General features: G+C 39.9%; 1 protein-coding gene across 4 annotated transcripts in view; it reads right to left on the reverse strand.

Moving 5' to 3' along the window:
• Positions 1-22,435, reverse strand: part of Xkr9 (XK related 9) — a 34,700-nt gene that overhangs the window by 8,952 nt on the left and 3,313 nt on the right. For all 4 annotated transcript variants that reach the window (XM_021663463.2, XM_060385835.1, XM_060385836.1 and 1 more), the window contains 2 exons: positions 21,294-21,940; positions 357-577 (listed from right to left, as the gene is read on the reverse strand). In XM_021663463.2, the coding sequence (XP_021519138.1) occupies positions 357-577; positions 21,294-21,568 (496 nt within the window). In that variant the 5' untranslated portion in view covers positions 21,569-21,940. The remainder of the gene's footprint in view (positions 1-356; positions 578-21,293; positions 21,941-22,435) is intronic.

Here is a 22,435-nt window from a genome sequence, read left to right on the forward strand (position 1 = left end):
GGACAGTTCTGCAGGATGCACAATTGCATGCAAAACAACAAGCCAATTATGATCTTCTTGGTCTTATGGGAAAAAAAATAAAACAAAACACAGCATACACTTTTCCCAGGTTCCCTGAAGGACTCTCTAGTCACTGACAACAGTAGTTTCCCTTTTGGGCAGACAAGGAAAGGAACAAGAAGAGCAGAAAGAGAGACTGTATTTTTACACATTTCTTAGTATTTAAAACACATTGCCGAATTTCATTTCTAAAAGTAATTTCTAAGAATTGGAAATTCTAAACCAATCCTTAGATTTATCATTACGATGAGATCTCAGTGGCACACATCTAGCCCAGGGTGTTGAGAGAGACTTACATTGACTTAAATTTGCCTGGCCACACTCCAGAGAGGCATAGAGCTGAAGAATGAGTTGTGGGCAGCCTTCCAAGTAGGTCTCAAACAGCCTGAGCATGCTCAAGTCAGTGGCCATGTCTATAGCTTCTTTGTGAGGATCCGTTTGTTCCTCCATAAAATGGCTCGTCCTGCGGCTACGTTTGAAAGCCACCTGGTAACCCCTTCTCAAGACAAACCAATATCTGTAAAGTAAGCGTGAGCATTTCTCTTCAGAGGCATTAAGACATTAAATGCATTTAAAAGAACTCATAAAAGCTTAAAATGTGTATTTGTGAGACATGGATCTTTCAAAACATGTACTTGTATAATTAAATCAAGTTAAATATGTTTACTTTTATTACTTATATTTATTACTTTTTATGGTGAGAATATCAAAAATACTTCTAGGTCTTTGAAATATGTGTATAATATTCTATTTTATAAGCATCCTACCATGCAACAGACCGTATTACTTTTTTAGCACCTATTGACCAACTCTCTGCACTTACACATTTTGTGGTTATTATTTCCATATATACTGAAATAATATAAAAGTACAGAAATTTCCCACACATATTCTCCAGGGCATTACCCTATAATCACTTCACTGGCTTCACTGAGATTCAGACCTCATGAAATTTTAATGTCTGTGTGATGTGTCTACTCAGCACGGATGATCACACCTCGTTTTTATAATAATCGTGAAATAATTAGGGCTGTTTTCATTTCACAACTGGAAAAGTGAAGGCTGCAAAGGGTAAAATGAGTGACTGACACTTACTCAGAGAGCAATGGGCTGACATAAAGTCCAAACTCGGATTCTGTAATCCTTAACCAAAAGACAAGCTCTAATTCAGTGCTTATCCATTTATCTTAACTATATCATGGAACATTTCCTTGCAGAATGTGAAGGCTGAAGAGGATATTGAATCTTTTCCATATTTAATTTCATATTTCACTAATACAAGGGGCCTCTGAGCATTTTGATAGTAGAGATATAAACAAAAAACCTTCAAAGACTCTTGAAAAACCCCCTGCTCAGGTTCTTCTTCTGAAGAACTTTCAAATAAATACTAGATAATAGAATGAAGTTAAAATTCATAATTTAAAAAAGTTGACACTTACTTAGAAGCAATCTGAGGCTAAGAGAAAGACAACCAAGACACTACTTCAAAACTTATCAGAATTCTTTATCTACCCTCAGTTTCTTCACACATATGCTAGGCAGACAGATGATGGATGGTAGATAGATGTTAGATAGACATATAGATAAATAGATAATAGATAGATGATAAATGAATAAATAGATAATAGATTGATAGATACATACATACATATACAGATAGATGATAGATGGATAGATAGATAGATAGATAAATAGATAGATTGATAGATTGTTTGATTGATAAATAGATTGATTGATTGATTGATCAAAAATACCCTAAACACTTCATACCACTTATTATATGATCTCCATCCCCAAGTTAATCATGCAACCCCTGACCCATATTATCTCACTAGCCTCATACTGTTTTTTCTGACTCTATTTTTTGGGGGAAAAGAGCATTTAAATGGAACTCAGAGAACTGTTTTGGAGAGTGGGTTCTCACCTTCCACCATGTGTGTTCCAAGATTCAGACTCAAGCTGTCTGGCCTGGCAGCAAGCACCTTTACCTTCTGAGCTATCTTGTCCACCTCTGATTCTATTCATGTTCCTCACATAACCTATTCCCCTTTACAACATCTAGACAGAACCCTTTAAATATAATTTGTAGGCCATTCCTCTAGTCAAAAGGTTCCAAATACTTAAAACCCCAAGTTCTTACCAAATATTCTAAGTTCCTCCATGACCTGCCTCTACACATACTCTCATCTCTGTCTTTCCAACTTCTCCCACAGTTCCAGTGGGCCCCCTTGCCACTTTTCACAAGTTCAAGGTCTCGGTCTTCACTACTAAATCTACCTAAAACTTTACTAAACTCAAGATAGTTTAGTAGTTGGCTCTTTAACTTTACTTAAGTTTCTACCTGTCGCATCTATGAATTACATACAGTAAGGGCTGGATGCCAGGGTAGGAAAAGATTAACAACAATGACAGCTGAGTGGTCTATATCCTCAATGATCTTACAACCCAAAAGGAGTATTAAGAATTTACGCTACTGGCTGCAATATAAGGCAGAAAAAATAAGCAATTATTAGAAACACAAATGCCACACTGTGAAAGTATAGTATAGATGAAAAATTACACACTGCCTGGAACTAATTTATAATAGAAAGGTTTATTGAGACTGTTCTGAGTATCTAACACAACAGAAAATATCTGGTTCCTAGAAGTGATTTATAAACCAGTAGGTTAAATACTATTTTGAAACATGAAAATTGCATAAGTATTATCAATTACACACAGAGAGCCTAATTAGCACAGGCAGCAAAGACTGGGAGTGAAGCAAATGCCAATGTTAAGAGTAGAAACTCAGCCGGGTGATGCATGTATTTAATCCCAGCACTTGGGAGGCAGAGGCCAGCGGATCTCTGAGTTCAAAGCCAGCCTGGTCTACAGAGTAAGTTCCAAGATGCCCAGGGCTACACAGAGAAACCCTGCCTAAAAATAAACAAGAAATAACCCATCCTCTGGGCTCCATTTTCCATCCGACAACTCCACCTGCTTTCCTGCAAGCCACACCAGCACCAGGCACCCTAGGTAAGACTGGGACCTATGCCCTATGCCCTATGCCCTATGCCCTATTCCCTATTCCTGCCAACTCACTTTAAAGCACACCCAACAGTCACAAACTGCAACCCATCACCTGGGCTTCATATTCTGGGCCACAACATCTTCAAAAACAATATTTGATTTCCTGGAGGTCACACTGGTCTAGAGACCCCAGAGGCAATGTAGGCACCCAAAACTCAAGCAGTCATGCAGGCCACAAACAAACATCCCAGCAGAGACACACAACTTGAACTGAAGAACCCCAGAACTCTAGGCCACTCAGGCCAGAAGACCAGAGAGAAAACAGAAACCAAGGGAAAAAAATCTAACAAAGACAAATTCAAAAATCAGAACCTAAGCCTATAATAACCCCAAAACTAAGATGACTAGGGGCCAGCTTAAGAACATAACCAACAACAGCCAAGGCAATATGGCACTACCAGAGCCCAGCTATCCTACTACAGCAAGCTCTGGTTAGTCCAACACAGCTGGGGAAAAAAAAAAAAAAAAAAACACAAAAAAAAAACCCAACAACCTTAAATCCAATCTTATGAAGATGATAGAGGCCTTTAAAGAGAAAAAGAACAAATCCTTTAAAGAAATACAGGAAAGTACAATCGAACAGGTGAAGAAAATGAACAAAACTGTTCAAAACCTGAAAATGGAAATAGACGCAATAACAAAATACCCAACTGAGAAAATCCTAGAGATGAAAAAAACCTAGAGAAGATAACAGCAACTATAGTCGCAAGTATCACCAACAGATCAAAAGAGATGGAAGTGAATCTCAGGCATAGAAGATACAATAGAAGAAATTGATACACCAGTCAAAGAAAACGTTAAATCTAAATTTAAAGCCCTTGACACAATACATCTAAGAAATCTGGGACATGATGAAAAGACTAAACCTAGAAGATTAACAGCTTAAAGGCCCAGAAAATATTTTCAAGAAGATCATAGAAGAAAAATTCCCTGTAAAAACAGATACCTGTAAATGTACAAAAAGCTTACAGAACAGCCAATAAATTAGACCAGAAAAGAAAATCCCCCTGCCACATAATATTCAAAACAAACATATAGGGGGGAAAAGAGATAATATTAAAAGCTGAAAGGGGAAAAAGTCAAGTAACTTATAAATGCAGACCTATTGCACCCAACTTCTCATTGGAGACTCTGAAAGCCAGAAAGGCCTGGGCAAATGTTTTGCAGACTCTAAGAGACCACAGATGCCATCCCAGGCTACTATACCCAGCAAAGCTTTCAATCATTATAGATGGAGAAATGAAGATAGTCTGTAGCAAAACCATTTTAAACAATATAGAAAAACCCTTAGTCAAACTAACTAAAAGGCAGAGAGAGACTATCCAAATTAACAAAATCAGAAATGAAAAAGGGAAACAAGGAAATCCAAAGAATCATTAGGTCTTACGTCAAAAACCTGTGTTCCATGGAATTGGAAAATCTAAAAGAAACAGACAATTTTTTTATAGACACCACCTACCAAAGTTAAATCAAGATCAGATGAACAATGTAAATTCATTTATAAACCCTAAGGAAATAGAAGCAGTCATTGAAAATCTACCAACCAAAAAAAAAAAAAAAAAAATGCCCAGGATCAGATGATTTTATAGCACAGTCCTACCAGACCTTCAAAGCAGAGCTAATACCAATACTCCTCAAATTATTCCACAAAAGGTACATTGCCAAACTCATCCTATGAGTTGTCACCCAGATACCCAAACCACAAAGAGACTCAACAAGAAAGAATTTCAGTCCAATTTCTCTCATGAACATTGATTCAAAATACTCAATAAGATACTTGCAAAGTGAATCCAAGAATATATCAAAAACATTATCCACCATGATCAAGTAAGCTTCATCCCAGAGATGTAGGTATGATTCAACATATGAAAATCTAACAATGTAATCCATAATACAAACAAAATGAAAGAAAAAAAATGAACATCTCATTAGAGGCTGAAAAAGCCTTTGACAAAATACAACACCCCTTTATGATAAAAATCTTGGAGAGATCAGGGATATAAAGCACTTACCTAAACACAATAAAGGGTATATACAGCAAGCCAGTAGCCAACACGAGATTAAATGGAGAGAAACTCAAAGCCATTCCACCATAATCAGGGACACGACAAGGTTGTCAACTCTCTCCATATCTATTCAATATGGTACCTGAAGTCCTAGCTAGAGCAATAAGACAACTAAAGGCAACCAAGGGGACACACATTGGAAAAGAAGTCAAAGTATCACTGTTAACAGATGACACGATAGCATACATAAGTGACTCCAAAAAATCTACCAGGGAAATCCTACAGCTTATAAACACTATCAGTGAAGTGGCTGGATGCAAAATTAACTCAAAAATAAAATCAATAGCCCTCCTTTATGCAAACAATAAACAGGCTAAGAAAGAAATTAGGGAAAGAGCATTGTTCACAATAGCCACAAATAATATAAAATGTCTTGGGGTAACTCTAACCAAGCAAGTGAAAGACCTGTATGGTAAGAATTTCAAGTCTTTGGAGGAAGAAATTGAAGAAGATAGCAAAAGATAAAAAGATCTCTGTGGAGCCATGGGATCATGGGACCAGAAGCAGGATCATGGGACCAGAAACAAGCCTGCTTAGATTAAGGGTGGGGTCTAGATGTGTCTAAACCCCAGAAATCTCATCCTGAGATCGGCAGGAGTGAACCAAGCCCTCTGCCACAGACTGCATGCCCCAGTGCTCATAGCCCTGTGCCCTAACCCTTGCCCTCCTGAGGAGGGCATGCAGCCTGGCAGCCAAGTTAAACTTCCTCTTCCCTTATAAGGTCATGTCCGGGAGCACCTGGAATTCCTCCTCAGGCAAATAAGGCATACTTAACACCATGGTCTGGTCCAATGACCTATACTCAGCCTGATAACCACTACTCACTCTCTAAAGGTTTAAATATCCTTTATTCCCCACAATAAACAAGCTGTCTCACTGAAGTCTCCTGAGAAGTCTGTTTCTTCCCAGAAGTCTGTTTCTCCCTGTGCTCACTGCTGCCTGAGTGAGTAGGTTTTTTTTTTTTTCACCCTCCCGCCCTTTCCAATTGCGGATCCCCCAAGCTCATGGATTAATACAGTAAAAATGGCCATCTTACCAAAAGCAATGTACAGATTCAATGCAATTCCCACCAAAATGCCAACACAATTCTTCACAGACCTTGAAAGGACAATACTCAACTTCAAATGGAAAAACGAAAAACTCAGAATAGTTAAAACAATCTTATACAATAAAAGAACTTCCAGAGGTATCACCATACCTGATTTCAAGCTGTACCACAGAGCAATAGCAATAAAAACCAGATGGCATTGGTATAAAAACAGACAGGTTGATCAATAGAATTGAATCAAAAACCCTTGATTTTTTACAAAGAAGTCAAAACTATACAATGGAAAAAAAAAGCCTCTTTAGCAAATAGTGCTGATATAACTGAATGTTTGATGCAGAAAAATGCAAATAGATCCATATCTATCGCCCTGCACAAAATTCAAGTTCAGGTTGATCAAAGACCTCAACATAAACCAGATACACTAAACTGATAGAAGAGAAAGTGGAGGATAGCCTTGAACACATTTGCAAAGCAGACAACCTCCTAAATAGAAAGCCAATAGCTCAGGCACTAAGATCAACAATTAATAAATGAGACCCCATGAAACTGAAAAGCTTCTGTAAGACGAAGGACACTGTCAATAGTACAAAATGGCAGCCTATAAAATGGGAAAAGATCTTCACCAATGCTACATCCATCAGAGGGCTAATACCCAAACTATATGAAGAACTCAAGAAACTAGACATCAACAAACCAAATAACCCATTTTTTTAATGGGGTAGACAGCTAAACAGAAAATTCTCAAAAGAGGAATCTCTAATGGCCAAAAGGCACTTAAAGAAATGTTCAACATCTTTAGCCATCAGGGAAAGACAAATTAAAATGACTCTGAGATTCCATCTTACACCCATCAGAATGGCTCAGATCAAAACACAAATGACAGCTCATGCTGGAGAGAATATGGAGCAAAGAGAATGCTCCTCCACTGCTGGTGAGATTGCAAATTTGTACAGTCATTTTGAAAATCAATTTGGCAGTTTCTCAGAAAATTTGGAATAGATCTACCTCAAGACTCAGCTATGCCAGTCCTGGGTGTATACCCAAAGGATGCTCCATCACACCAAAAAGACACTTGCTCAATTATGTTCATAGCAGCTTTATTCATAGTAACCAGAAACTGGAAACAACCCAGATGTCCCTCAACCCATGAATGAATTTTTTTAATGTGGTATATTTACCCAATGGGGTAATACTCAGCTATTAAAAATGATGACATCATGAAATTTCCAGGCAAATGGATAGAACAATAAAAGATCATCCTGAGTGAGGTAACCCAGATCCCAGAAAGACACACATGGTATGTAAGTGGATACTAGCTATATACTAAAAGCTAGCCATGCTACAATCCACAGACCCAAAGAAGCTAAATAACAAAAAGGGCTGCTGGGGTGGGGGCAACTTGTGAGTCTCACTGAGAAGGGAAAATAGAACAGATATCAGGGGTAGAAAAGGGCGCTAGACTAGGCTAGGCTGGGGGTGGGGACAGGAGGGATTAGGTTCAGGGAAGATGGAGGGAGAGAGTACTGGAAGAGACAACTGGAATGGGGAGGGGCATCACTGGGACAAGCTAGAAACCGAGGGCAATGAAAACGCCCAGGAATCTGCAAAGGTGACCCTAGCTAAGACTCCTAGCAACAGGGGATATGGAGCCTGGGCTGGCCATCTCCTGTAACTGGGCAAGACCCCCAGCCACAAAATTTTCAACCGACAATGTGTTCTGCCTACAAGATGTGCAGAAGTAGAGATGGAGCAAAAATTGAAGAAGCAACCAACTAATGACTGGTCCAGCCTGAGATTCATGCCATGAGAGGAAGCCCGGCCCTGACACTATTAATGATATGTTGCTATACTGCAGACAGGAGCCTAGCATAACTATCCTCACAAGGCTTCACCCAGCAGCTGATGGAAACAGATGCAGAGATCTACAGACAAACATTAGGCAGAGCTTGGGAAATCCAGAGAAAGAGGGAGAGGAATTATTTTGGGAGCCAGAGCAATCAAGGACAGCACAAAAAAAAAAAAAAAACCTACAGAATCAACTAACTTAGACTCAAGGGGCTCACAGAGACTAAACCACCAACCAGGAAGCATGCACGGGACTGACCTAGGCCCTCTGCACATATGTAACAGTTGTGTAGCTCAGTCTTCATGTGGGACTCCTGACAGTGGAATCAGGGGCTGTCTCTGACTTGTTGCCTGCCTTGGGGATTCTTTCCTCTTAGCGGGCTGCCTTATCTACCCTCAATAGGAGAAGATATGCCTAGTCTTACTGCATATCCACGGGACCAGAAGCAGGATCATGGGACCAGAAACAAGCCTGCTTAGATTAAGTGTGGAGTCTGGTTGATATCCATGGGAAGCCGCCCCTTTTTTGAAGAGAAGAAGAGGAGGTGTAGGTGAAGGGGAGGATTGGGAAGAAAGAAGGGAGGGAAAACTGGGGTCTGGATGTAAAGTAATTTAATTGTTTGTTTTAAAAATAAAAATAAAAACCCAGCCAGATGTGGTAACATGCACAGATAGAAATACTATACACATACATCTACAGAAGGATTATTTGAGCCTAGACTGAGGGAGAGTGAGACCACATCTGTATCAATATATAATAAATAGGTAGATAGATGATTGATAAATAGATTGATTGATGATAGATAGATAGATAGATAGATAGATAGATAGATAGATAGGTAGATAATAGGCAGACAGATGTTTACATTTACAGATTCTAGATCCACCTAGGAGAGGGGCATCTGGACATGCCTTTTGGATTACCTTGATTGAGTTGATTAGTATAGAAAGCTCCATCTTTTGTGGGCAGGGCTCCTCTCCGGGCAGGGGCTGCTGGGCTCTGTAAAATGAGGAGCTTTAACCCTAGCATGTGTTCATCACTTTCTGTTGTGGATGCAGCGTGACCAGCTACTTCAGGGTCCTACCTCCTTGATTTTCCCCACAATGATGGATTACACCTTGAATTTCGATCCAAAATAAACCCTTTCCCTCTGAAATTGATCTGGTTGGAATATTTCCAATCCTAGCAACAGAGGGAGAAAATTGAGGCAGGTAAAAACTCTAACACTACCAAAATGTCTTGATTCAAATCCAGATTCTGTCAGTTCCTAAGTTCTCTCTTATTCCAGTTTCCAAAACGGAACACTGGAGCTCTTCATCACCCTTCTGCTCAGTGGGCTGCTTCTCCACATGAACTATCACATGAAAGATGCCGTGCCTGGACCATGTCAAGTGGCTCTGTAAATTCCTGGGACATAAAGTGAATGAGCCGTTTACACAGTGCAGTCACACATCCGGGGACAAAAAGGAGTTTGTTCAATAGCATGATGATTCTTGGAAAATTTACATAAAATTTTGCTTGAGGTTAATGTCACAGAAAGGAAGGTTTGAGTATAATTTCCTAATTGGTGGAGCAAATGGTCATTATACCCAAGAAAAATTATGTCTAAGCATAATTTATCCCTATATATTCTTTCATTTGAGAAAAAATAAGTATCAAGTCCTATTTTCTAATAATGAATTTCTGTTATCAGGAAAACCTTTGTAATGACAACAATGATAAATTCTGGAAAACACACACATGCCAGAGAGGAAGAGAAAAAGAGTAAAACAACCAGAATTAGGAAGAAACTGAAGGCCCTGCCTGAACAGTTGTGTGCCCTGCCTGAACAGTTACTTGTATTTTCCTCTGAAGGCACCCACAGTGCAAATGACACAAATGATACAGCTCAAGACTTCCTGATGAAAGACTGAGGGAGAGCCCAGCAGAGTAGTTAGAAATTCAGGGCATTTCACAAAAGAAGAAGCATCTTTCCCTCAAGCCCTGGCCTGTACCTCTACCCTACACACAGGGTAAGACATCAAGATAGAGGAAAGAAAACAAATGAAAGGAACCCCTAGAGATTTCACCAGACTTTGACTCTCACTAAATTAAAAGTGATAGGCAAATACCTGAGAAATTCCCCACTTCCCAGAAAATGTCACAATGTTGAAATATAAAGTATATCTCAAAACTAAGAGATTTTACATAGGGGAAAGCAAAAAGGACTTTCCCTATGTGATATTCAATTTTTTCTAAAATACCAAGGTATTTGCCTATAATTTTGCTGTTGCTTTGAAAGAAACCAATGTCTTTACAAGATATTAGTCACCCTTTGTTCACAGCACAATGAAATTACACAGCGAACAAAGAGGAAAAGCAGTTAAAAGAAACAGATCAGCTAAAAGAAGCACAGTGACACATGACACTGATGTTGAGCTCGGCAAAGACTAAAATAAACCTGACAATATGTGAAGGAGTCTATGGAAGGCATAATAGAATGGGTGAAAGTTGGAAATTTAAAAAAAAAAAAGGCATGTAAATTACAACAAATCATTGAATACTTATACAAAGTAAAATATACAAAACCAAAATGAATTGAAGAGAATTAACAGCAAATTTAGCTAAAACCAAACAGATTGTTGAACAAAAGATGGGTGCTAGAGAGTGAATATTTGTTATTTCCCCCAAATCATATATTAAAAACTAATTTCCATTGTGATGTTGGGGAGAGGTTTCAGAGAAAACTAAATGATGCAATTAATGGCCTATGAATAAGACCCCAAGAGTGCTACACCCTCTCACCAACTAGACATCAGCGAGGCAGCGAGGCAGAGAAAGCAGGACCTCTTCTGTGGCAGTCTGAATAAGAATGGCCCCCAAAAGTTCAAGCATTTAAATGCTTAGGGAGTGGAAATATTTGAAAGTATTACAAGGTATGGCCTTGCTGAAGGAAGTGTGTCACTGGGGATGAGCTCTGATATTTGTCTTTTTTTTTTTTTTCAATTTATTTAAGAGCGCTGATATTTCAAGAACCCACACCGAGCGCAGGGGCTCTCTCTTCCTGCCGCCTGCTGACTCGGGTGTAGAACTCTCAGCTCCTTCTCCAACATCGCATCTAGCTGTGTACCACCATGGTGGAAATGGACTAAACTCTGAAGTGTACGGCAGCCCCTACTGAATGTTTTCTTTCATAGGAGTTGCCTCGGCCATGGTGCCTCTTCACAACAACAGAACATTGACTAAGACAACCTTGCAGGGCCTTACCCTGCCAGAACCTGAGCCACCTCTAGAACTGTGAGATAACCAATTACCTTCACTGAAAAGCCATCTGGCCTGTGGTATGTTTTAAATGCTATAGCAGCCTCACCAAACTGAAGTAATTGTTCAAAAGAAACCAAACTAAAGCACAAAGAAAAATACAGAGGTGGAGACCTATGAGACGAACTTGAAAACACTGTGTAGAGTTTGGAGAGCAGGAGAAAGGGAGACGAAAAGAGGAAAGTCGATCTGACAAAACATTGGCGAAAATACATTTTCCGCATGACCAAAAACAGCAATTTATAGATCCAAGAAGCTTAATGAGCCCAGACAGAAAGGATATAAACAAAGCCACACAGAGCCACACCATGGTCCATTGCTCAGAGTCCAGTACATACAGAAAATGCATCTTCTGCACAGGAAAACAATGAGATGTTAGGTGACTGCTAATGTAAGCCAGAAGAGCCCCATATCAGTAATAACCCTGAATAGAAATAGGCGAAACATCCCACCTAAAAGAGGCTATCAGATTTTATTTAAAAAAAAAAAAAAACAGAGCAGGAAAAATAGCTCAAAGATTAAAATCATTGGCAGATCATCCAGAGAGAGAAGCAGTACCCATGGCCCTCACAGCTGTCTGTAACTCCAGTTCCAGGGGATCCAACACCTCTGGTCTCTACAGTCACAGTGTTCATAGACAGTGGACATAGACATAAAGTAGGCAAGACACTCACACACTTAAAAATTTTTTAATCTTTTTTTAATGGTGCAAATTTATGTGACAAATTTATTTGCATATAAGACACAAATAGTTTCCAAAAAAAATCACAGTCAAAAAAAAAAAGGTTGATGTAGCTATACTGATTTCCCAGATAAAAACAGACTGGTGAAGGATTAACAAATATAAGAAGGAAATGTTATAATACTGTAAGAATCAACTCACCATGATAGTATAACACTCCCAAATCTGTATGCCATGCTCCATAAGACATAGCATACTGAAAGAAATAGGCACATACACCTAATAAATAATACATGACAGCATTCTTTATCAGCCATCTACCAACACAAACACTATTAATCATTCTTCAATAAAGGATAATCATACTAAAATCGGTACACCTAAAGAAGCTAAGAAAGAAGGAGGACCCTGCGTAAGATGATCAATCCTCATTCAGAAAGGCAAACTGGAGGGACATTGGACGAGGGAGAAAACAGGGAACAGGACAGGAGCCTACCACAGAGGGACTCTGAAATACTCTACCCAGCAGGGTGCTAAAGCAGATGCTGAGACTCTAGCCAAACTTTGGGCAGAGTGCAGGGAATCTTATGAAAGAAGGGGAAGATAGAAAGACCTGGAGGGGACAGGAGCTCTACAAGGAGAACAACAGAACCAAAATATCTGGGCACAGGAGTCTTTTCTGAGACTGATACTCCAACCAAAGACCATGCATGAAGATAACCTAGAACCCCTGCACAGATATAGCCCATGGCAGCGCAGTTTCTAAGAGGGTTCCCTAGTAATGGAAACAGGTACTGTCTCTGACATGAACTCAATGGCTGTCTCTTTGATCACTTCCCCCTGAGGGGGGAGCAGCCTTACCAGGCCACAGAGGAAAACAATGCAGCCAGTCCTGATGAGACCTGATAGACTAGGGTCAGATGGAAGGAGAGGAAGACCTCCCCTATCAGTGGACTGGGGAGAGCAGGGAGCATGAGAGGAGAAGAAGGAGGGAGGGAATGGGAGGGGACAAGGGAGGGGCAACAGCTGGGATACAAAGTGAATAAATTGTAATAAATAAAAAAATAAATTTTAAAAGAAAATGATCCCTCAATTCGGTAAATTTCAACTTTTCAATACTTAGCCTGAGCAAACCTGTAGATTTAACACAGTGTTCTAGTTTTTGCTTAGGTCTCACTACTTGTCTCAGTAGTCTGACACGTCCTAGACTAAGGAATTAGAAAATAAAGATTAGAAATTAACGAAACTTTCGTCACCTATCCTCCACTAACAGCCAACAGAATTCAGTGGATTTTCTTTTTCTGCTTCATTTAATTGTTTACATCAACACGATATTTTTAAAGCCATGAGTTGACTAATCTCCATCACATTGCACTTCTTGGCCCTCCCCCTCCCCCACGACTACAATTCACCATTATCAGTTTCATGTGGACCTGCTCAAATTTCTTTACGTGCATACAAGCACACATAAGCATTGACCCCTTCCACGATCTTTGTCATTACACAATCGCAGCATGCTGTCTGTACCCTGTCTTCACACCTGACTTCTTTCTTTTCAGTACTATTCATTCTTTGTAATATGCAGTTTGCTGCTACATAGATAATACCATGAACTCTATCAACAAAAACTAAATTGAGCTATAACAATCAGTACTACAGCTAAATATTTGTGCACATGTATCATCTTACAGGTGGGCAAGTGTAACAAAAGGGAATCTATTACCCAAAAGTAAATATTGTAGTATACTTACAAAGTGGTCAAACTACCCTCTGCAGAGTCTACAAGAATCCATCTAATCAATAAAGTATAGCACTGTCTGTTTTATTCCTCAAAATAGAGTATATATCACTGGGATTTTTGCCAATCTGATAAATTACAAATATTCAATGTAGTATTTACATGGTATCTTTATTTTGAATGAAGCTAACCATCTTTTATACAAGTTATAACCCATTTATTCTTATGTATATGTTACTATCCTTTTTTTTCTATTTTTTTAATCAGATAGACCATTGTTTACTTTATGACATTCTTCAAAGAAAATTTTTAAAACATCCTCAAATTCATATGAAAACACACAGACCTCAAATACCAAAAGCAACCTTGAACAGAAAAAACAATGGTGGGGAAATCATAATAGCTGATTTAAAACTATACTACAGAGCCATAGAAACAAAAATAGTATTTGTGCTGGCACAAGAAAAAACACAAAACCTGGTACAGTGGCATATACCTGTAATCCCAACACTCAGGGAGGCAAAGGCAGGCAGATCTCTGTGAATTTGAGGCCACAAAGCAAGTCCAGGATAGTCAATACTACACAGAGAAACCCTATCCCCCCAAAAATAAATAAATAAATAAATAAATAGATAAACAGAAATCCCAATTGTTCTATTTTATCAAAAAAGACTCAGGAGCCAGATTCTGGGGTGAAAATCTGCTAGTCAGAAAGGCAGAGAAAGCACCCAGCTGACCTTCCTTCTCAGCTCAGGTCTGGATGGAAAAAAACCCAAAAGGCTCAACAGCTCAACTGACAACCCAGGAGGAAAAGGCCAAAAAACCCAAGGTCAAAGGCTTGCTGGCTCAAAGCCCAAAAAGCCAGGGGGCCCTGAGGAGCTGAAGCCTAAGCTAAAGCCAGAGCTTGAGCTAAAAAGCTTTTTCTTCTTCTCTTCGATGTCTTAAATACCCCCCAACTCAAAGTCCCTCCTACTCTTTAATCTCTGTCAGATGGTTTCTTGCTCCGCCTCTTGACCTAGGGTTAACTTTATTAAATCCTGTGTACAGAAAGTTCTTGGATTAAAAGTGTGTGATAGGGCTCAAGGAACAGGGTTTTACAGTTCACAGTTTTGGGTTTCACAATGAGGTCACATAACCTGCAACAAACAAACAAACACAAAGACAAGGGAATCAACTAGAAGAGTCAAAATTAAACCATAGAGCCAGAGCCATAGGACTCTGACCAAGTCACACACAAGAGAAACGAACCTCTTCAGCAAGTGGTGCTGGGAGCCTGGCACGCTGGTGCATACTTGTGTTCAGGGAGGCAGAGGTAGGCAGACCAACCTGGTCTACAGAGAGATCTAGGACAGCCAAGGCTGCACAGAGAAACCAAAAAGAAACAAAACAAGTGGTGCTGGGGGAAACAGGTGTCTGCAGGTAGAAGACTGAAATGAGGTCTTTATCTCTCACCCTATATAAAAATGCACTCAGGCTCATAAAGACCTAAACATAGGGAAAACATTTCCATATATAGGCATGGGCCAGGGCTCTCTAAAAAGGACTCCATCAACTCATGAAATACTAATAAGGATTGAGAAATAGGATTACATGGGATGAAAAGTTTCTCTGCCACAAAGAAAACAATTACTAGAGTGGAAAGACAACATGCAGAAGGAAGGTCTTGGCCAGATATTGATCTTACAGGAGACTAGTACCTAGAACCTACAAAGAACTCAAATAACCACCAAAACAATTGGTCGTCTGTCTTAGTTAGGGTTTCCACTGCCGAGACTCCAGGACCACAGCAACTCTTATAAAAGAAAACATTTAATTGGGGCTGGTTAACAATGTTATAGGTTTAGTCCATTACCATCATGGTGGGAAACATGGCAGTGTGGAGGCAGATATGGTGGTGGAGGAGCTCTGAGTTCTACATCTAGATCCTCGGGCAGCAGGAAGGAAGAGTGAGCCAGTGGATCTAGGTTGCGCTTCTGGAACCTCAAAGCCCACCCCTAGTGACACACTTCCTCCAACAAGGCCACACCTACTCCAACAAAGCCACACCTCCTAGTAGTTTATTCAAGCCACCATATTATCTAATTAATAAATGGACAAATGCCTTAACTAGACAGTTCAAAAGAAGCACAAAGGGCTGATAAGTATATGCAATTCAAAAAACACAAAGATTCCATCTCGAACCATTCAGAGTGGCTATTGTCAGGAAAATAGAAAACTAACTATGCTGGTAAATGTACCAGGGTAAATGAACATTTCCAGAGTAGTGGAAATAATCAAATCACTATAGCCACTGAGTAAACCATCATAAAGAGCTCTCAAAACATCAATGATTGAACTACCACAACAGTCCAGATGTCTATTAACAAATAAATGGGTAAGGAAAATGCAGGGGCTGGAGACAAGACTCAGTAGGCCAGAGCACTTGCTGGTTGGATCCCAGCACCCATATAAAAAGCCAGGCATGGCCAAGTGAGTACCTGCAATCCCAGGGTTGTGGGGGTGGAGACAGGAGAATCACTGTGGCCTCCTGGCTCCCAGCCTGGACAGGTGCAGGGACATTGTAGCATTTGCATGAAGATAAATGGAATTGGAGACCATAATATAAGCAAGAGAAACAGAACTCAAGAAAGAAAACTGTTATATTTTGTCTAATATGCCAAATACTAGATATATATGCCATGAAGATAGAAAGGATACTATTCAAGGGGAGAAAGGAGTCAGAGGTGAGAAGGATAGGAAAAAAAGTTATTAAAAAATGGGGGAGATATATATATGGACAGCCCTATATATGGACAGTCCTATATATGGACAGTCAAAACAGAATTAAGACTACTTTGGTGGAAGAAAGAGATGAGGAAGAGAGACAAGAGAATAAATGAGAGCAAAACACAACAATATACGTGGGTGAAAGTGTCCTAATAAAATGCAGTGTATTGTATGCTAATGAAAAAGATTAACATAAAAATAACCCTCTTAAAGTATAACCCTTATGTCTTTGACTAACAGAACTTCATAGCCCTTACTGCTCATATGTACTACACAGTAGGTCTTATCTGCGATATAGCTATCTGCATACCAGTACTAACCTCGGCTCCATTCCCTTTCACCTAATTGAGAGTGTGAGCTTCCAGAACTGACTAAAAGAACGTACTGTTCTTTCAGCTCCACCAAAGCGCAAACGCTTCCCATTGCATGCTTTTTGTCTCTTAAACAAAGTAAAATGGTCTATTAAATTAAAATACTGTATTAATAAATCTGGAAACTCCTGGCAACAACGCAAAGAAACAGCAATAGCAAAGAACAAGTAACCTTTGTGCTGTTTTCAAACAAAGAACCTTTGTACCTTTGCTCATCTGATTACTCAGCTTCAAAAAGTAGTCATGTATGTCTGGATTAAAGAACAACAATGTTGCTTATTCTCACACTATGTCCTATAGCATCGAGCTTGCAGGAGCCCCTCCTCCCACTCCAACTCCATTCACTGAAAACTCCACGTCTTGGTGCTGACCTAGCCTGACCCTACCCTATTCATCCCTGTCTCTTATTCTTTTCTTTAATTTTCATTTTTTATATTAATTAAAGTTTATTCACTTGTATCCCAGCTGTAGCCCCCTCTCTCGTCCCCTCCTAATCCCACACTTCCTCCCTCATCTTCTCCCATGCCCCCTCCAAGTCCACTGATAGAGGAGGTCCTCCTCTCCTTCCATCTAACCCTAGCCTATCAGATCTCATCAGGACTGGCTGCATTGTCTTCCTCTGTGGCCTGCTCCTCCATCAGGGGTAGGTGATCAAAGAACCAGCCACTGAGTTCATGTCAGGGACAGCCCCTGTTCCCCTTACTAGAAAACCCACTTGGACACTAAGCTGCCGTGGGCTACTTCTGTGCAGGGGTTTTAGTTATCTCCATGAATGGTCATTGGTTGGAGTATCAGTCTCAGAAAAGACTCCTGGGCACAGATTTCTTGGTTCTGTTGCTCTCCTTGTGGTGCTCCTGTCCCTCCAGGTCTTTCTATCTTCCCCTTTTTTCGTAAAATTCCCTGCACTCTGCCCAAAGTTTGGTTATGAGCCTCAGCATCTGCTTTGGTACACTGCTGGGTAGAGTCTTTCCGAGTCCCTTTTCTCCCTCTTCTGATGTCCATCCTGTTTATCTTTCTGAGTGAAGACTGATCATCTTACCCAGGGTCCTTTTCTGGCTTAAAAAGCAACAAATCAAATAATCCAATTAAAAATGGGTACAGAGCCAAACAGAGAATTCTCTGTACAGGAATATAGAATGGCAGAGAAACACTTAAGGAAATGTTCAACTTCATTAGCCGTCAGGGAAACACAAATCAAAAACAACCCTGAGATTTCACCTTACACTGATCAGAATGGGTAAGATCAAAAACTCAAGTGACAAAACATACTAGAGAGTATGGGGAAGAAGGGGAACCCTCCCCCATTGCTGGTGGGAATGTAAACTTGTACAACCACTCTGGAAATCAATCTTGCACTTTCTCAGACAATTAGGAATAGCGCTTCCCCAAGATCCAGCCATACCTCTCCTAGGCAAATATCCAAGTGCACACCAAGAACATTTGCTCAACCATGTCTGTAACAGCTTTATTCATAATAGCCAGAACCTGGAAACAACCCAAATGTCCCTCAACAAAGTAATGGATACAGAAATTGTGGTACATTTACACAATGGAATATTACTCAGCAATTAAACAAGGAAATTGTGAAATTTGCAGGTAAGTGGATGGAACTATAAAAGATCATCCTGAGTGAGGTATCCCAAAAGCAGAAAGACACAGATGGCATATACTCACTTCTAAGTGTATGTTAGACATATAATATATGTCTATACTAAAATCTATACACCTAAAGAAGCTGTCACTTATTCTTTATCCTGTGGCTTGTCCTTTGTCCTACTGCAGCCTGCCTGCAAGAACCCCGCCTCCCACCACACCTCCATTCCCTGGGAACTCCTCTTTTGGTGTGACCCAGTCTCCCGCACTGCTCTTTCCCACAGCCCCTCCCATCTCACTTCCTTTCTGTCACCCACCAACTTGCCAAAGCACTCTCTACCAAGGACCAGACAGCTACAATATTTGCCTAGGATTCAGAGAAGGCTCCTGAAGACCAGAAGACCCACCCACACAATAACAAGACCAAATATCAATACCAAAAGAATACCTCAAGCATCATAATTTGAAGACACCTAGATCGGAAGGCAAAAGTGTAAACATGAACAGCCATAATAAAATGTCTCTACCGAAGGCGGTGACCTCACACTGCAGGCCCTGAGAAATGCGATACAGTTGAAGTACAAGACAAGGACTTCAAAATAACAATTACGAGTAAGTTCAAGGAGCTTAACAAGGATATGAATTAATTCCTTAAAGAGGTTTGTGGGGACGCAGATAGTTGAATAATAATAAAATAAAGAGACTCACTAAAGAAAACAAAGCTGAAATAAAGCCACAAGTGAAAGTGCTAGGATTCCAAACAAAAAACCCCAGAGGTAATCTTGCCAGCTGTGGTGGTTTGAATAAGAATGGTTCCCTTTCCTCCCCTATCAGTGGACTTGGGGAGAGGCATGCATGAAGAAGGGGGAGGGAAGGTGGGATTAGGAGGGAAGGAGGGAGGGGTTTGTGAGGGATACAATGTGAATAAAGTGTAATTAATAAAAAAAATCAAATAACATTACACGCTGAAAAAAAAAAAGAATGGTCCCCTTAGGCTCAAATATTTGAATTCTTGGTCATTAGGGAGTGGTGTTACTTGAGAGGGATTAGGAAGTGTGACCTTGTTGAAGGAATTGTGCTGCTTGGGGTGGGCTTAGGAGTTTCAAAAGCCCAAGCCAGTCCCAGCGTCTCTCTCTTCCTGCTGCCTTTGGATCTGGTTGCAGAACTCACAGGCACCACTTCCTCCTCCAGGCCGCCACGCTCCCCACCATGAAGATAACGGAGTTTCATCCCCTGAAACTTTAAACAAGCCCTGATAGGTATTGATACAGATAGAGGTATACATATAGATCTTGGGATAAAATTAATGAAACAAGCCAAAGACTTGTACGATAGAAAACTTTAGGACATTGAAGAAAGAAATTGAAGAAGATGTCACAATGCGGAAATACTTTCCATGTTCATGGATTGGTAAGATAAATATTGTGAAAATAATCATTCCACCAAATGCATTCTACAGGTTCAGCACAATCCCAAGTAAGTTACAACACAATTCTTTACAGAAATTAAACAATTTTCAGCTTTATACAGAAATGGACACACACATACACGATAACTAAGACAATCCTGAATAATAAAAATACTGTCTGCAGGCATCACCATCCAAGATTTCAAGTTGTACTACAGAGCAATAAGTAATATAAACAAAATGGTATCGGGATAAAAAAGGACATGTTGATCAATGATACCAAATTAAAGAACCAAATATAAATCCACAGACCTATGAACACTTGCTTTTTGACAAAGAAGCCCAAAGGGCACACAGAAGGGAAAGCAGCATCTTAAACAAATGGTTCTGGTCAAACTAGATGGCTGCACATAGAAGAATGCAGATAGATCCGTTTGTGTCACCCTCTCCTAAACACAAGACCAGATGCCTTGCATCTGATAGAAAAGAAAGTGAGAGATAGTCTTGAACTCATTTGCACAGGGAAGGTCTTTCTGAACAGGACACAGCACAGGTACCAAGACCAACAACTAATAAATGGGACCTCATGAAGCTAAAAAAATCTCTGTACAGCAAATATTGGACATCACTCTTCAGGCAAAGTAGCAGGATACAGAAAGGCTAGAGGTCTCTGCATATTATATATACCTGATAGAGGGTTAGTATCTAAAATATACAGAAAACTAAAAAACTAACCATCAAGAAACAAAGAACCAAATCTAAAACTAAGCACAGTTCTCAGAAGATGAAACACAAATGGCTGAGAAATGCTTAAGTTCATCATTCTTAGCCATCAGGGAAATATAAATCAAAAGTACTTTGAGATTTCCTTTTTCACCAGTCAGAATGGCCAATATCAGTAAAACAAATGACAGCACATGCTGGTGAGGATGTTGGAAAGGATGTTGCTGGAGGGAGTGCCACCTTCTACAGTCACTATGAAAATCAGTGATGTGGCGGTTCCCCCAGGAAGCTGGGCAGAGATCTATCTAAAGATTCAGCAATCCCACTCTTGGGTAAATACCTGAAGGATGCTTCATCCTACATCAGAGATAGTTAACCCTCTCCTTCAAACCACTGCAGAGGCTTATGGTGGGGGCATGTCATGATGGAAAGAGAAGACTCAATGAATCTGGAGAAGGCCTAAGAGTGCAGCAATTATTTGCATAAAAACTAATGGTTGGGAAGCAAGTAATATGTGCCCTCCATGCAAATAGAGAACCTTGCACATTTGACTATCTAAATTTAAAAACAAACCGTCTGCTTGGATAAAATAGCAATGTCAGGGATTAAACATCTGCACTCACCTTGTAAAAACTCCTCCTTGCAAGCAGTGAAGTAGAAGAAAACAATGTTCATTTTCTTGTCCTGCTTTCTTTAAGTCAGCCTTCAACCATGAATAGCTAAAACAATGAACTGTGAGTGTTCCACAAAGCACAAAGCTTAATGTTAAAGCACCAAAAAGGTATTGTCCATCATGGAAATACCTAACAGACAGGAGAATGTCTGCAACTAAATCAGCTACATAGATTATAATGCCGAACACTGACATCATAAAATTGCACTTGGTATATTTCATCATGAATGCCTATGGCTCTTGGCTAACTACTCTTCGTATACGTGCTGCGGAAGCTAGCACAGCCAACTACTCTTTTTCAGATACAAAAATAGGAAAAAGGCCAGGATGGATATCAGTTTATCACTTAGTTTAGCACTGAATTTTAATTTCTACTCTCCCAGTCTAGGTAGAGAAAAAAAATGGAGATACAGTTCATAGTGTTTATCTAACATTCATGAAGTCCTATATTCAGTCTCTAGTACCAAAATACATAAATAAATATTATGAAAGTGGAACACTAAAACAAAAGTGAATAAATCTCTACTCCAGAGCCAATGGAACAAGAAGGCCTTGCTGTGTCTCCTCCACCGTGATCTTCATTACAGATAATGATGTCTAAAACAAAACAAAAACATGTTTGTAACTCTTAACTATAAAGCCTGGCCCACGGTTTCTCAAGATCATGTTTCTAAATATAGCTACACTTCTTATATTTGGAAAAGTCAGGTCTCAGAAACATAATTACTAGTTGATACTGTCATCTCAAACACAAGTACTTATCATTTAAAACTATGTCTTCTCACAAAGGTATTTACTATAGGACCATTTGTATTGCCAAAAAACATGCAAACAACTTAAATGCTACCTGATTCTAAATCATGCTACAGAGCCATAGCAAGGCAGCACACCCCTGGCACATGCATGCATACAATAGGTCAGACTAGAGGACCCAGAAATAAGCCCACACAGCCACATCAGTCAGATCCTTCACAAGTGCCAAAAACAAACATGAGGGAAAAGGCAGCCTATTCGAGAAATGGTGCTGGGCAGGGGCAGGGGTGAGGGTGAGGGAGGGGACGGGGACGGGGAAAGTCTGGATGTCCACATACA

This window comes from Meriones unguiculatus, chromosome 6 (assembly GCF_030254825.1).
Source record: "Meriones unguiculatus strain TT.TT164.6M chromosome 6, Bangor_MerUng_6.1, whole genome shotgun sequence".
Taxonomy (NCBI): Eukaryota; Metazoa; Chordata; class Mammalia; order Rodentia; family Muridae; genus Meriones; species Meriones unguiculatus.